The following is a 15095-nucleotide window of genomic DNA, read 5'->3' on the forward strand; positions in this document are numbered from 1 at the left end:
CATATATACACATATAATTTTTATGTAACCCAATATATTTGACAAGTGAATGGAATAGAAGTAAATGAATAAAAGACTTTTTCATCACAAATTTGCCTCATGAACGTTGCATCACATTAATTACAATTTCATTTATTTAAAAGAATCTATATTATAAATTTAATATTTACTATATATTCAAATAAATTAATACCAGTTGAATCACCTCATTTTGTGGTGCTCCCAACGTGCAATTCAACCATGCAACACGTCCATCCGTTTTCAAATTGAACCAAAATTTTAATACGTAGATTTTAAGGTATTATTTACCTTATGAAATGTATAACTAAAATATTACATAATTAAAATTATTTAATTTCTTTTTGTAAAAAAATTGAACAAAATTTACCCTTTTTGGCTCGTAAGAGAAGATTTATTATTAATATTAATATTAATAAGCAGGTTAAAGGTTTATTTAAAATATTTTTTATTGAGAAATATAATAATTATACGTCAGATTTATTTAAATACTTAACTTATACCACATATACAATCAACGTGTATGTCAAGTATTTCAATTTCTCAACAGTGTATCTTAAAATTAAAACCGTTGACATTTATAACGTAAGCTTTTATAATTTAATATTATTAAAGATTCATAATACTTTGAAAAATGACACTTTACCTATTATTTAATTCTTTTTGCAATTTGATCCCCTCTTTACGTTGAGTTGACTTTTTTGTATGAAAACAATATTTTATATTTCAACCCCCCACCAAATAGCCATTTCTCCACATTACACCCCACAAAATGGCTGGCAAGATTAATATTTCAACATTTTGTTCATCTCATTCTCTTCTAGTTCTACTTCTACATCACCTTTTCAAAAACTAAAACAAGAAGATGAACAACACGAATGGGCCTGATCCGAACTCCGGCTTTCTTGGGTCACAAAATATTAGCGGGTTCGGGTATGGCATCGGGATCTCGGTTGGAATGCTTTTGCTTATCACAACAATCACTCTAGCTTCTTATTTTTGCAATCGAACCACGCAAACATCATCGTCACCATCGGCTGCCCAAATCCGAGCCCAAAGGAATAGTTTAGCTCGAGCGTTGGGCCAACCTGACTTGGCCCATTGTGTGGTTGAAGTGGGACTTGATGAAGAGACACTTTTGAGTTATCCCACTCTGCTCTACAAAGATGCTAAGATCAATAAATCGGATTCGGGCTCTTCAACTTGTTGTTCCATTTGTTTGGGTGATTATAAGGGAAGTGACATGCTTAGACAACTTCCGGATTGCGGTCACCTTTTTCATGTCAAATGTGTTGACCCGTGGTTGCGATTGAACCCCACGTGCCCTAATTGTCGAACGTCTCCCATGCCAACACCGCTCTCGACCCCTTTGGCTGAGGTGGTCCCACTTGCAAGAAGGCGGGATTGATTTTGTCATTTTTTTGTTCGTCTTAGCTCGGCTCGATGAACATTTGGTGTTGAAGGTCTACATTTCCTTTACTTATGATATATTGTAGATCTTGTAGAGTTTATTGCTGTTGAAATGGATAAATTTGTTGTATATACTATATATTTTTTCATTGTGATTTACTAAAAAGTTACCTATATATCAATTGTGTTTATGGATGTCAAAAAGTTATATATTATATTCCTTGGGCTATAAGGTAGATGACAGAAAAGGTTATAAAGGCCCAAGAGTTGGCCCAAGGAAAACTTTGTGTGCCTAGGCTAGCCTAGCCCTTGGTCTGGTAAATTAGCCCATCAGTTTACATGTTATTAGTAATATATGTATAGTGATTTAATAGTATGATCATTGATATGTATTGGCCCACTTATTCGAGGTCAAAGCGAGCTGAGAAGATTGGCCCAAAAAGAATACTCACTGGGCTTGGTCCAGCTAGTAAATTAGCTCATCACTAAACACACAAGCATACCCAACATACCATACACTCATAGCAAGCTGCTGATCACCGGTAGGGTATGAAGAGGGTGAGATGAGAGAAAACCCTTATTTTATCGCAAGAGATAGAGAGGCTGGTCCCACTAAGACCCGGCTTAGAAAACCTTTTTTTCTCTTTTTTTTTAATTTTATTTTTTACATATACTATTTCACATAACATAAATGTGTGTCTGGCAAATCATGCATATCCGTTCAGCTTTCGTTTGCTTGGGCCTCCATCCGCTCCTTTTCCACTCTATCGTAAAGGTTTCCATTGCAATTATCGCCGCCGCCATCTGTCTTCTTTTCACATGACCAAACCATCTTAATCTTTCCTCTTTAATCTCAACCGATACAATATTGTCCATTATTCTCATTTTTATTTCAATTGTTTTTCTTTTTGTTTTATACTAAAAAGTTAATGGTAGGGGTGTTCACGGTCCGGTTTTTGCAGTTTTTGGGTCAAACCGTGAACCGAACCGTTGGTAACGGTTTTTGATTATTGTAAACCAAAACCAAACCGTTGAACTCTTAAACTAAACCGAACCAAACCGTTCATTACGGTTTAGTTCCGGTTTGGTTTCGCGGTTTGAGTCTCGAATAATTTGAAATGTTTAACATATTTAAATACAATTCGTCCATGATCATGTTTAACTACAATCTGTCAAGAAATATGAAAATACATCAGAATAAGTGGCTTGAGATTCTGAGCCTGAGATCATAAAGTATATCTTAATTTAAGGTTTAATACTTTAATGAAGAAAATTTAAAGACCTTCATTGCAACTTGCTACTGCATTTGCACTATCAGTTCATATTTAACATAAATATTGAAATTATATATTTATATAACATAAAATATTTAAAAATATATATATAATTATATTATACGGTCCGGTCCGGTCCGGTTTTGTACGGTTGGTTTTTGATATAAACCGTAAACCAAACCGTTCACTCCGGTTTGAAATTATTGAAACCGACCGACCGAAACTTGAAGAAAAAAACCAACCATTAAACCGAACCGATGACCGGTTTGAACGATTTCACGGTTTCGTGAACACCCCTAGTTAATGGTATAAATTACGTTCAATATGGGATTTTTAATTTTATTATACAAAAGAATATTTCTTCATAGATATATCTCTAGTAATTTACTTTTTTTGGTGTATATAATAGTTAAATATAATTGTTTGATTAATAGTTAAATACAAAAGGGGTGTAATGATTCATGCATTGTTGGATTATCTTTGACCAATATTCTCATAATATGACAAGGGGGGGGGGGGGGGTGGAAGTCAATTAGGATTCAAAAATTTTGTCATGTGACCAAGAATATTATATTTGTTCCTGCATAAAAAAAATTATTTAATTTGTATGTTTGTGGTGTGCACTCTCAGCCAGAACTTGTACCATATTAATTGTTTATACTTTATAGGCAGCCACATTGGATGCTTATTGTCATATTAAGCAAGATTGATCCCACTTTTAGTGAATCAAAAGTTGTAACATGTGCATTATAAAACAAAAGATTTACCATGCAAGACATAAAGTTCAGTGTATAAGATATAAAGTTCAAATATGAGAGGAATAGAACTCCGAAAACTGTATAATACACTTATACGTATTGTTTTAACTACAATAAGTAAGACGATCGTATAATTGTTTGTCTAGCCAACACTTTTGCTCTTCATGATGTTAATAAAAATCCGGAACACAACTACCATAAATGCGTAATAAACTTATCATACTTACTGTTTATTACAACAAATAAATAAGACGATTGTATATATGTCCGTCTACGTAACTATTTTTCTCTTCCATTATATTAATAAAGCAATATGAATAACATAACTAAAAAACGGCATAATAAACTTATCATATTTATTGTTTTAATTACAATAAATAAGACGATTATATAATTGTCTGTCTATTTAACTTTTTTCTTTTTTTATCTTTTGTTATACTGATAAAGCAGAACAAAAGTATATAATACACATATAATATATTGTTTTAATTACAATAAATAAGGTGATTAAATATTTTTGTCCACATGACCGGTTTTCTCTTTCATTATCTTAATAAAATACCATGTAAAACCGCAATATACAGGTTTCTTAAAGTTTAATCTTTTTTTCTTTTATGTAATAATAGCCTCCAATGCATACTAAATGAACATTTAAAGTTAAACTTTTTTTGATTCATAAAGTGTTATTGAGACAACAAAAAGACACTCTCAAAGGCCACAAGTGAAAAAAGGTGAAAACTTTACAGCAAGGACATGAACTTAATCACATGGTGACCCAAAAATATCCTCAGAGATGCAGATCTGAACCCTCAAACAAACCAATTGCCTTAAACTTGGAAATTGGAATCAGACCACACATATTGGACTCACAAAAGGTTAGTTTTGACCAAATGTCTAGGTCTTTTATGAACCAACATGCATCACGTGGTTACCAAAAACCATCCTCAAAAACACCAATTACCATCAAAATTGCATATTCAAAAATATAGCCAATTTATGAATTGGATCTTTTAAAAAGTTTATTTTCACTCGCTATCCTTAAAACGACAAGTAGTCTCGTTTTTAGTCTTTTACGCTAACGGTCATTCAAAAAGTCTGTTAAATCTTAACATGTGCCAAACATGTGAAGGGTAAAATGATAAGTTCCATATATGTGAGGGCAAAAACATAATTTCCACTCATTATTAAATTTAGAACTTAATAATAAAATCAAGACGGAATTCCGGCCACCCACGACAAGAAACCCATTTTTGAATGGTCGTTGGTGTAAATGACTAAAAATAAGACAACTTGTCATTTAAAGGACAACAAGCGAAAATAAATTTTTTAAAGGACTCAATCCATAAAACGGCTTTAAAGAACAAAATTTGCAACTTTGTCTATTCGAAAACAAAAATAAAAGTTGACCAAAAAAAGTCAAACTTTTTCATTTGCAAAAGATGGAATCAGAGACTACACATTTGGGATTCCCTTTAATTTTCCATCCCAAGAGTCTTTTAACACAAAATCTATAAGAAAAACAAGTTCTTGAGAGTTGAAACAAATCTACTTTTAACCTAAAAGATTAAAACTTTAAACCTAAAACTCGCATTGCCGTTTGTGAAACTATCCTATGTGACGACCGCGCTTGCTGAGTCATCAACCGCGGGTGCATTGACCGGAAGAGGGTCGGGTTTGACCGCATCAGGCGTTGGTTGCTGCAACTGAGTGTAGTGAAACTCGATTTGTAACCTGTGATGAATCGGTGTAGAAGAAGAAAGTAAACCTTTTTTCATATCGGCTTCCAATTCCCTTATCGGAATAGCTGCCAAGAAGCTTTTGAGATACACCTTACAAGATTCTTTCCCTTCACAAATAACCTCGTTTTCGCCCGATTTTTTGACCACCCGGTCAACGGGTTCTGCGGTTGAGTTTCGGTTAGAGTCATCAGAACCGGATTCAGGCGAGTTAAGTTGATAAATCATTGTGTTTCGGTCTAACTTCAAGATATAAGCTTGATCACACCCCTCAAAGAGCCTCTCCCCTAAAGTATCAATAATATAATAAGCATCAAGATCGACTTTCAACACGAAAAAATGGTCATTCCAGCTAACGATGTAAACTCGGGGCTCCGACTCGCGACTGATCTCATCCCACATGGTATCAAAAGACATCGCGCCATGCAAAAAATCAAAACTACCCTCATGGACTTCTTCGGGGTGGAAAAACCCGATAAAAGATTTTCCGGGATTGACCGATAAAGGGCGTAAATTGGCTTCAAGAACGGTTTCAAGATCAAAGTGTTTGTCGGGAAACCGGGCCATGTAAACTTCATTTTCACAAAGATTTCTCCACTCTAACGAGCCTTCACGGATCAAAGAATCGAGTTGGGACTTATTTGGCATGAGATCATGGTTGTTTTGGAACCAGTCAGCTATAACCGCCACAAGGGCGGTGCACGCACTCTCTCCGGCGGCTCGTTCAGACCGTTGATCAATTGCAGCAAAGAAAACCTGTGTCTTAAGCATCATGTGTGTGTCACGGCTGATTATTTCCCTCTGCTCCCAGTTTCCAACCGCAAAAAAACTATCGTCACCGAATTCGGATATTAAAGATTGATCGTTCATCGTATGCCACTGTTAAAAAGACAATGACAATAGTCACAATAGTCACACCAACCGGCTACAACTTTAAGTACCCAAGCAAGCTGGTTTTAATGTTGGAAATTCCCTATTTAGGTATAAGACATCCTGAAACGATAATTATTGTGTCTATTAAATACAAAAATCCTAAAATATAAAGCTCGCTTACATGAAGAGAGGGGGCAGACTCAGTCAGTTGATCCACATGAAATGGTGAGAGGAATTGTAAGGTCAAGATCTTTTTCTTCAGCAGCAGAAACATATTCAGCAAGATGCTGTTCCAACAATAGGAATCTTGTTTTTCAGTCCCGGGCTAGACCCCTGAATTAAAAAATAAAATAGAATACATATGAAGCTAACTATTTCATAATCACAACTTCAAAAACAACATAAATGCTCGTAGATTTACTAGGAAATATACTGACAAAGGACATTATTTGATGTGTATGACCCGACAATATACGATACGTACGATGCGACAATCTATGATTCGTGCCATCAAACCGTCACTGACAGACAAATCATATCTTGAGCTAAACTAGGGTTCGACATCTTTAAACAAACCCTAAGTTAATGAAATAACTACATGAGTTTAGAATCTTTAGATATCAACATCATGGAAACAGTCAAAACTAGTATTATACTATAATCTGCATTCCTATGTTCTATTAAATACTCCATTTCTTAAAAAGGTTTCTTTCGGTCATGAGAGCCCGTTGAGAAAAACTCACCGGCCCCGCCAATACCCTGCTAACCAGTGGGACCATGTAAACCGCATCTTAAAAAACCAAAACCAAATATGTGAAAAGTTGGCCTAATTGACATTCAAAGTCAATGTATAGCTCTTTATTTTCCACATTGCATACCAAAATTCATGTAATACACAACATACTCAAAAATGCCCAAATGAAACCCTAATCAAGACCCCTAAATGTTTGTATGTGGAAACACATAGATACAGAACATGTATATCTATCTATCCATATTGAAAAATGAAAACACAAGATTCCCATCAAGAAAGTGTGCAGACAAAAATCACCCAACTTTTCAAAAGGGCAAAAAAGGCAAAATTCAATATTTATCCCATAAAAAAAAAATAAAATCAAGAAACTTACATTCAAGACAGTAAACCCAATCTCCCAAGGATTAAAAACATTGTCTTTACTACTAGCAGAAAGAGTACAGACTGAATAAAACTCTTCATCCCACTGAACAACACCGTTTGGCTCAACACCCATCACCTCTTTTGTAAAGTTTCTCTTCACTGTCCTCCTAAAAGAACAAAATTTTATCCACCATATAGCCACGTTAAAAAATAATACCCAAAATATCAGATGTTTTAATATTCAACTAATGATATGATGTTTTCAAGTTTAGTTCGTAATAGAAAGTAAGCAAGCTTCATCGCTAGATCTTAAAATTAGAGTATGATGTTTGATGGTTTGGGTTACATTAACAACATATAATTTAATCGAAACTTATTAAGAGAGGGTGACCACAGCATGTTAAAGGATGGTTGTGCAATGGTGGCACATGTCGTCTTTGATAGTACGACAATGGGGAAAATGCAACCTTTTCTTCTTCTTGTTCAGTGCTACGATCAGTGGGGTGTCAATCTTGTTAATGATTAGGGTGGTATCGTGTAAAAGATGCAATTAATAAGGTTAGAAGTCGTAGTGAGGTGAGTGATCTGTTAAAAGCGAAGTCTAGATAAAATGATAGAAAGAAATCTACAAGTAATACGGGGTTGAAAAAGAAGAGCAAAATTCTTGATGCGAACACACAAAATGAAATGAACTAGGGTAAGTTTAAAATGGAGGACGTTTCTCATTTTTCCTTTGTACATTCAAGCTTTTCTTTTTATTATATGTTTTAATATTTTCTTTAAAAAGCCTATGCAAATGTAAAATAATAAAAACATTAAGTTAATAGATATGGGTTTCATTATGTTGATTCTGATTATCATATTCATCGTCTTGAAACGTGTTCGAAATCTTGTATTGGTGTTGCTATGGAGTCACCGAAAAAGAAAACAGTTGATAAAAAACCAACCAAATGAAGATCGAAGGACCTGTAACCAATTAATGATGCCCTTAACGGAATGCCGAAGATCAATAGAAGAGGGTGTGAGGAATAGACGTGATTTGGGGGAAAGGACAGATAAAACGAAAAGGAAAAGTAACCATTGTTTGGTGACATGGACCAATCAGAATCTATGATTGTTAGCACCAATTCTAATGGTAAGTACTAGAATTTATAACTAGAGAGTTGTAACCTAATGTTATTAACATGTTAATCTATTAAAAAATAAATAAAACTATCGCATTGTTGTGTAAGTTGCATTTTTAAAAGAAATATCAAATATTTACCTCTTAAGAAAAATGGTAATTGCATGAAAATAGCATTAATTACACATTAAAGCTTTATATCAATTATAAAAAAAAATTAATAACAAAGATTTAGGCTCGTGTTTGATGTTTCATCCGGATAAGATTTTGAACTTGCAAATATCTTCATTCTCTTCTCGTTGACTACAATTTACTTGAAAGTCAAAACATTTATCGGCACAGCAATTTTAATGTTGTTGACTTATTAATAATCTTTCAAACTACTTTCACAGAAAACATTGGACGATCAGAAACAATACGCAATAAGTTATTTAAACATATTTTAAGACTTTTCATTTGTACAACAAACTTCACATTTCACCTATGCACTTGATAACGTCGATATATCACCGATATATAAATGATATATCGGTTATCGGTCCCTTGACGATATACAAGTCAGAATATCGGTTCAGAATATCGGTACCGCTAACATCAACGATATTGACCGATATTGGACTAATATTCGATTGATATATCACCGATATTCCCGATATCAGTGTTTTAAGTCTAAATTATCAACTTTTAGTGTTTGAAGCAAGATTGCAAAAGTTGCTATGCGGACCCTAAGCGGCTGACTGAAGAGTTGGGTGTACTCGGAGTACTCGAAAATGGTGAATATAAAGAAAATTAATTTTTGGATATTAAATATATGTCAAATATCATAAGTATACTATTATTTATAACAAAATAAATGAATATCGATATAAATAAGAGAATATATATTTTTAAATACTAAATTATTCTAAAATTTGCTAACCATTAACTAAAAAAAATGATATTTTTTTATAATATTATAGAATTATGAATTATGTTTACTTTTTTAAGTTAAAATCGGATGCGGTTGACCACATTTGATCGACTCTCAGACTCTCAGTAACTAGGCGGAGTTAAAGAAACTCTCCTTGGCGTCATACCTTATAGCGAGTACTCGGGGAGTACTCAGCCTTGGAGACCTACTTTTACAACATTGGTTTGAAGTCTTAATCACTTCTTACTTGCTATGATTGTTAATGTTTTGCAATTTGCAAAAGGTTAATTTGCTAATGGTAGGAGACTATACTAAATTATTAGTATTAAATTTATATATATATGAATTTTACATGATATTAAAATTACCAATATCTCACTGCGATAACTGATATCTCAGATATCAGTCCTTGACCGATATCCGATATTTTTGCGCATTAACTGCTTAGCATTTCACACACATGTATACAACAAATTCTTTTATATACATTGGCGAAACTTGGGCTAAATCATAACAAAAGTCATGGATCTAGAAATTTTCGAGATTTGGTTTGGGTTTGGGACTCTGGTCTGAGTGTTTCGGTTCTATAGAAAGTATTTCAATTCTTCCTAATACTTCCTTCATCAAGTGCACGGTCGTCTTCGAGTGCCCGAGACAAATATTAAAAAAATGAGCCTTAAATAATTTGTTTCCGAAAGATCGAGGAAATTTTTAGACCCTTTATATAAACTCAAGCCCTTAAACAAACATAAATCTTTTAATATATATAATTTTTTTTAAATTGTACCAAGTGGAGGGTTCGAAAAGTTGTGGTTTTTACATTCACAGTCATATGAGAGCTTACTAATTTTTTGAACAATCAATGTATTACAAACACAAAAAGTTTATAAACGATAAACTAAATAAAATGATGAAAAAATATATTAGATATAAAATAAAATTGAAATCTTAACTTTTAACTTTTGTTTATATTGAGAATAATAAATAATAAAGAAATAGCTATTAAGTTTTTCCCTCTATTATAGTTTTAACTTTTACCCTCCTCGCATAAAAAACTAGTTGGTTAAAAATTATGGGTCGTGTATTAAATTATAAAAAGGCCCAATTTTATTAGTCAGGCCATCTTCTTCACGTTTCTGAAACATTCTTTTACCGTAGAGCAAAGCCGCGACCATCAATCGGAAGAAAAACCTAGTTAACACAAACTCAAATGATTGCAAGTAAGGGTGGCAAAACAAACCCAAATGGGTTGTTTTGGGTCAATTTGGATAACTTTTAAAATTGAGATGGGTCGGGATGGATCAAAAGAATTTTGTAAGAAAGTCAGGATGGGTTGGATAGATGCTAGTGACTTTTGGTTACAGGTTAGAATGGGTTTGTTTATGGGTTAGAATGGACTAAAACAAGCTTTGTTCAATTTTATTTCAAACAAAACTCACGGAACCGAATAGAAACCGAGAAATCAAAACCGAAACCACTGAAACCGAACATATACCGAAACCGACCGAAAGAAAAAAGGCAAAACCGAAGCGAAACTGAACCTGAACTGAGAAATAACAGAATTTTTTTTAATGAACGAGGAAGACGGGGAAAACATTTTAGTTATTTACTTTTTGTGTTTTTTATTTATATTTTGAGTTATTATTTTTTTTGAATAATTTTTTGAGGGGTTTTGAAACCCTTTATATTTTAACCTTTATTTAGTTCAAGATGGGTTAACTTTACCCATCTTGACCCATACCCATCCTAAACCGAATAAAACCGAGAAATCAAAACCGAACAAAAACCGAAAACATTGAAACCGAATAGATACCGAAACGAAAATAAAGCAAAAATGAACCGAAAAACCAAACCTGAGCCGAGACGAAACCGAGTTTTTTTTTAATGAACTAGGACGATGGGGGAGACATTTTAGTTTTTGCGTTTTTAATTTATATTTTGAGTTATTAATTTTTCATTAAATTTTTAGAATATTTTTTTTGATGGGATTTTAAAACCCTTTGCATTTTAACCTTTACTTGGTCAAGATGGATTAACTTTACCCATCTTGACCCATACCCATTCTAACAATCTATTTTAAAAATCCATCCTGACCCATACCCATCCTGACCCAAACCCATTCTAACCCATCACCCAAATCCAACCCAACCCAACCCACTCATATTGTCACCTCTAATTACAAGTAACCGTAAGTTGAATCAAGGGTGACTTATAGTTTATTGGAAAAAAATACTCATGGGTGACCGGACTCAATACTATAAAAGTTTTCGTACGAAATCATCAAAATTTACCCTACTAAGTGGAAAACGGGGGTGGGGACACCCCGGGTCCCTCATATCCTTCGCCCCATGACCTCTACTTCGACTTTATGAACGACGATGCCATCAACACAGCAAATTACATTGTTTATTATATAAAACGTTCAAAACACCAAATTACATTGTTTATTATATAACAAAACGCGATTTCATTCAACATGATTACATATTTTCTAGAAACAGTTTGCCAATAAATCTTATTTATGTCTTATATATCAAAGAATAATTGAGCATATAAATAAGTAAAATAAGTTGCAATAATAATCGACTTAATACGAAGAAGTGTGACGATTAAATATAAACACCTAACTATGGGGACCAAAATAGATATTTTTAGGCTCACAGTTCATACTTACAAAGCAACCGTGTGCACGTCGTTTTCTCGACGAGAGGGTTTATAGTTTATTGACATTGCTTTTTGTTCATAAAAACTGATTTTGACACTTTGAATTATTATTATTATTATTATTATTATTATTATTATTATTATTATTATTATTATTATTATTTTGTAGCTTCATATTACTATTTTCAAATATTCAAATATAAGTAACATTTATTTTTTTAAGTTTATTACAGATCGCTTGTTAATACTTATTAATATTGTATAGTGTAACATTTAGTTTCGTGTTGATTAACACTATTTGTTTTGCCAATGAAAAACCTAAAGACCCGTTATGTTATCTTTTTCATAAGCACAACAATGGGATATGAGATTCTATTTAAATTGCTCTTTCTTTTTGGTATCCGAAAATAGTTAATAACGTAACTTGTTGTCTATCTTCTATTTCAATGTGAAAGTTCATAACAGCATTGAATGGAGGTATATTCGATTTATATTGTCATAAAACTACTTTGAGCATTGAATCTGTTAGATATCATATTATCTTCAATATATACTTGTCATCTTGATATCTATGTTGTCTTATCTTCTAATAGCAGTTACTATTTATAGTATGATGATTTTTGTAAACTCATAACAAATTTATATAATTGTTTGAAATAGTTAGTATGAGTCATTTTCTCGATTTGGATTTGAGTATTTCATTATTTTGAATTAAGTAATATACTAAAATTTGAATTGATAGCTAAAACAAAGACTACATTTAGAGAATATTTTTAAAATGATCCAGTAGAAGAGAGAAGATGATTTTGGCTCAAAATTTGGTATCTTTCCAAAAATAACCCACCTAAATTTTACGGAGGCGATGCATTTGGCTTCGTGCCAATGATTTTCATTACCCACTAATATTATTCCACATGTAATTTGTTTGACCCCACCCGTTAAATTTCAAAGCAAATCCATCGAACCCGTGAGATTTGATACGAAAACCGTTTCCTTGAAAACTGTTTGGTCAAAAATTACCGAAGCAATTATTGAACAAATGCGGTGAAAGTAAAAGGGTGACACGCGCTTTAACGAGAAAAACCTCAGATTCTGGTGAGGATCTTTGGAAAAAACATCAGGGGGGGGGGGATTATTCCCCGCCTCAATTTATTAATGGTGTAAAAGTGATTACAGCTCCAGAACTAATTGCAAACGACGGAAACCCTAGCTACTGTGACCATTAGAAGACTTATTATTCTATTCACCTGTGCTTTAACTGTTCTCTGAAATTCAGATAAGAATTAGTCATTCTAGCCGTTGAAGCTATTATACACTTGAGTAGCCTGCAAGCAAAAATAAATATACTTATAGTCGGTTAGTTCAGGATACTGGAGCTTACTAGCAATCCCAGATGCCGGAATACTTTTCAGGATCACTCTCGAGATAAAATGACTCCTAACAAAAACCATCTCCTCAGTGATGTTTCATCTTGTTTTCATCTTTTTCGTGAGCTTTGAAAAAGTTTGAATATCCAAATCCACTCACCATTGATTCACCACCACTTGCTACCACCACCAACGCCTTCGTGATGGATGTCCGACCACCAAACGTCTCCGTGAGGATCCATCGGTAGAGGAATGTAGGTTCCTAGTGATGATCTTGTATGGGATGTCGGTCGTGGTGGTTCACCGGAGAGTTTTGAAGGTGTTGGTTGGTGTTATTGAAACTTGCATTTTGTTCTTGCTACTAGTTCTTAGCTTTTTGGTTTTTGCTCATAGTCCCATACGAATCCTCAAGGAGATGTTTGGTGGTCGAAAATCCATCATGGAGACGTTGGTGGTGGTGGTGAATCAATGGTGAGTGGATTTGGGTATTCAAACTTTTTCAAAACTCACAGAGGAGATGAAAATAAGATAAAACATCACATAGGATATGGCTTTCAAGGAGACGGTTTTAATATCAAATTTCATTTGTCCGATGGATTTGCTTTGAAATACGTGTGGGGTCAGACAAATTACACATGACATAATATTAGTGTGTAACGAAAATCATCGACACGAAGCCAAAGGCTTCGCCTCCGTAAGATTTGGGTGGGTTATTTTTGGAAAGAGGCCAAATTTTGAGCCAAAATCATCTTCTTTCTCTTGTAATGGATCATTTTAAGAATGTTCCCCTACATTTACTTTTATTCCTAAAAATGAATATTCGTTGATTGAAAGGCAATATCTTTGTATATAACGTTAGTATTTTTGCTTCCTTAGTAACCATTAAAGTTTTCAGGTATGATGCTTTAGAGTTACTTAAATACACTTAGCAAGTTCCCCATGGATACTAAATAGGGTATGCATGGGTAGGTTTGGGTTGGTTTGGCCCGTAACCTAGAGGTCGGTTAATGGATAACTATAACCTATCGGTTATAGTGGTTTCGGTTAATTGGTTTTGAAGGTTATAACATTTCGGTTAATCAATCGGTTAACCCTGAATTTGGCCTAGCTAAAAATAGCTAAAAACAATATAATTGGATATTATTCGGGCTTGAAAAATTTTCACCATGAAATAAATTTTTATTACAATTTGTATATACTAGTCTAATGCATAGCATTAAAAATACATACATATAATCTATAATATTAAAAGTATGCTTATAACCGGTTCAATTCTGTTTCGGTCGGTATGGAAACCTTGTTAATCATAACGGACTCACTATTGTAGGTTTTCAAAAAAAAAAAAATCATTAAACCGACCCACCAAGTTCGGGTATGGTTCGGTTTCAGTTTGATTTCATTGGTTAATTCGGCTTTCTACACGAAGCTAAATTACTAAATATCCACATACCAATGGGCTGTAGTTAGGAGGTACCATTATTTTTTTACATAGAAGTGGTACCATTTTAACAAGGTGTGTGAAATGTATTCCTATTAAAGTAATTGAGAATTTAAAGATTCTCATGTAAATCTGATTGGAAACAGAGTTATAATCAAAATTAAGTATATTTATTAAACTGAACGGGTACCGGCTAAACGTTTACATTATGATACAAATTTTATTGACACCGATCTGCTCATATTAACCGATGGGCCGGATTAATGGGCCGATTATTATAGAAAAGGGCTTTATAATTCCTTAATTATATCATCATATTTGTAAATTATTAAAATGTCAAAGTTTTAATGAAGCTGATTTTATCAAAATATTATATAAATATATAACATGATAAGTTCTTATACAAA

At 33.3% G+C, this 15095-nt stretch overlaps 1 protein-coding gene and 1 pseudogene across 2 annotated transcripts; one reads left to right on the forward strand and one right to left on the reverse strand.

Moving 5' to 3' along the window:
• Nucleotides 1–531: 531 nt before the first annotated feature.
• Nucleotides 532–1426, forward strand: LOC143629260 (RING-H2 finger protein ATL70-like). Its single transcript, XM_077098602.1, has one exon. It carries the CDS (start codon nucleotides 884–886, stop codon nucleotides 1424–1426), a length of 543 nt encoding a protein of 180 aa, XP_076954717.1. The 5' UTR covers nucleotides 532–883.
• Nucleotides 1427–4899: 3473 nt separating this feature from the next.
• Nucleotides 4900–7358, reverse strand: LOC143620169 (uncharacterized; annotated as a pseudogene). Its single transcript, XR_013151305.1, has 4 exons — nucleotides 7197–7358; nucleotides 6287–6402; nucleotides 6197–6210; nucleotides 4900–6075 (listed from the first exon to the last, which is right to left on the reverse strand). The product of XR_013151305.1 is annotated as an uncharacterized LOC143620169 (transcript).
• Between the last annotated feature and the right edge of the window lie 7737 nt (nucleotides 7359–15095).

The sequence above is a fragment of the Bidens hawaiensis genome, unplaced genomic scaffold (assembly GCF_021521415.1).
Source record: "Bidens hawaiensis isolate Kalapana, Puna unplaced genomic scaffold, B.hawaiensis_p1.1 tig00000055_1, whole genome shotgun sequence".
NCBI lineage: Eukaryota > Viridiplantae > Streptophyta > Magnoliopsida > Asterales > Asteraceae > Bidens > Bidens hawaiensis.

Excerpts from the sequence above, each read along its gene's own strand:
- LOC143629260 (XM_077098602.1), top strand. The coding sequence starts at position 884 with ATGAACAACACGAATGGGCCTGATCCGAACTCCGGCTTTCTTGGGTCA.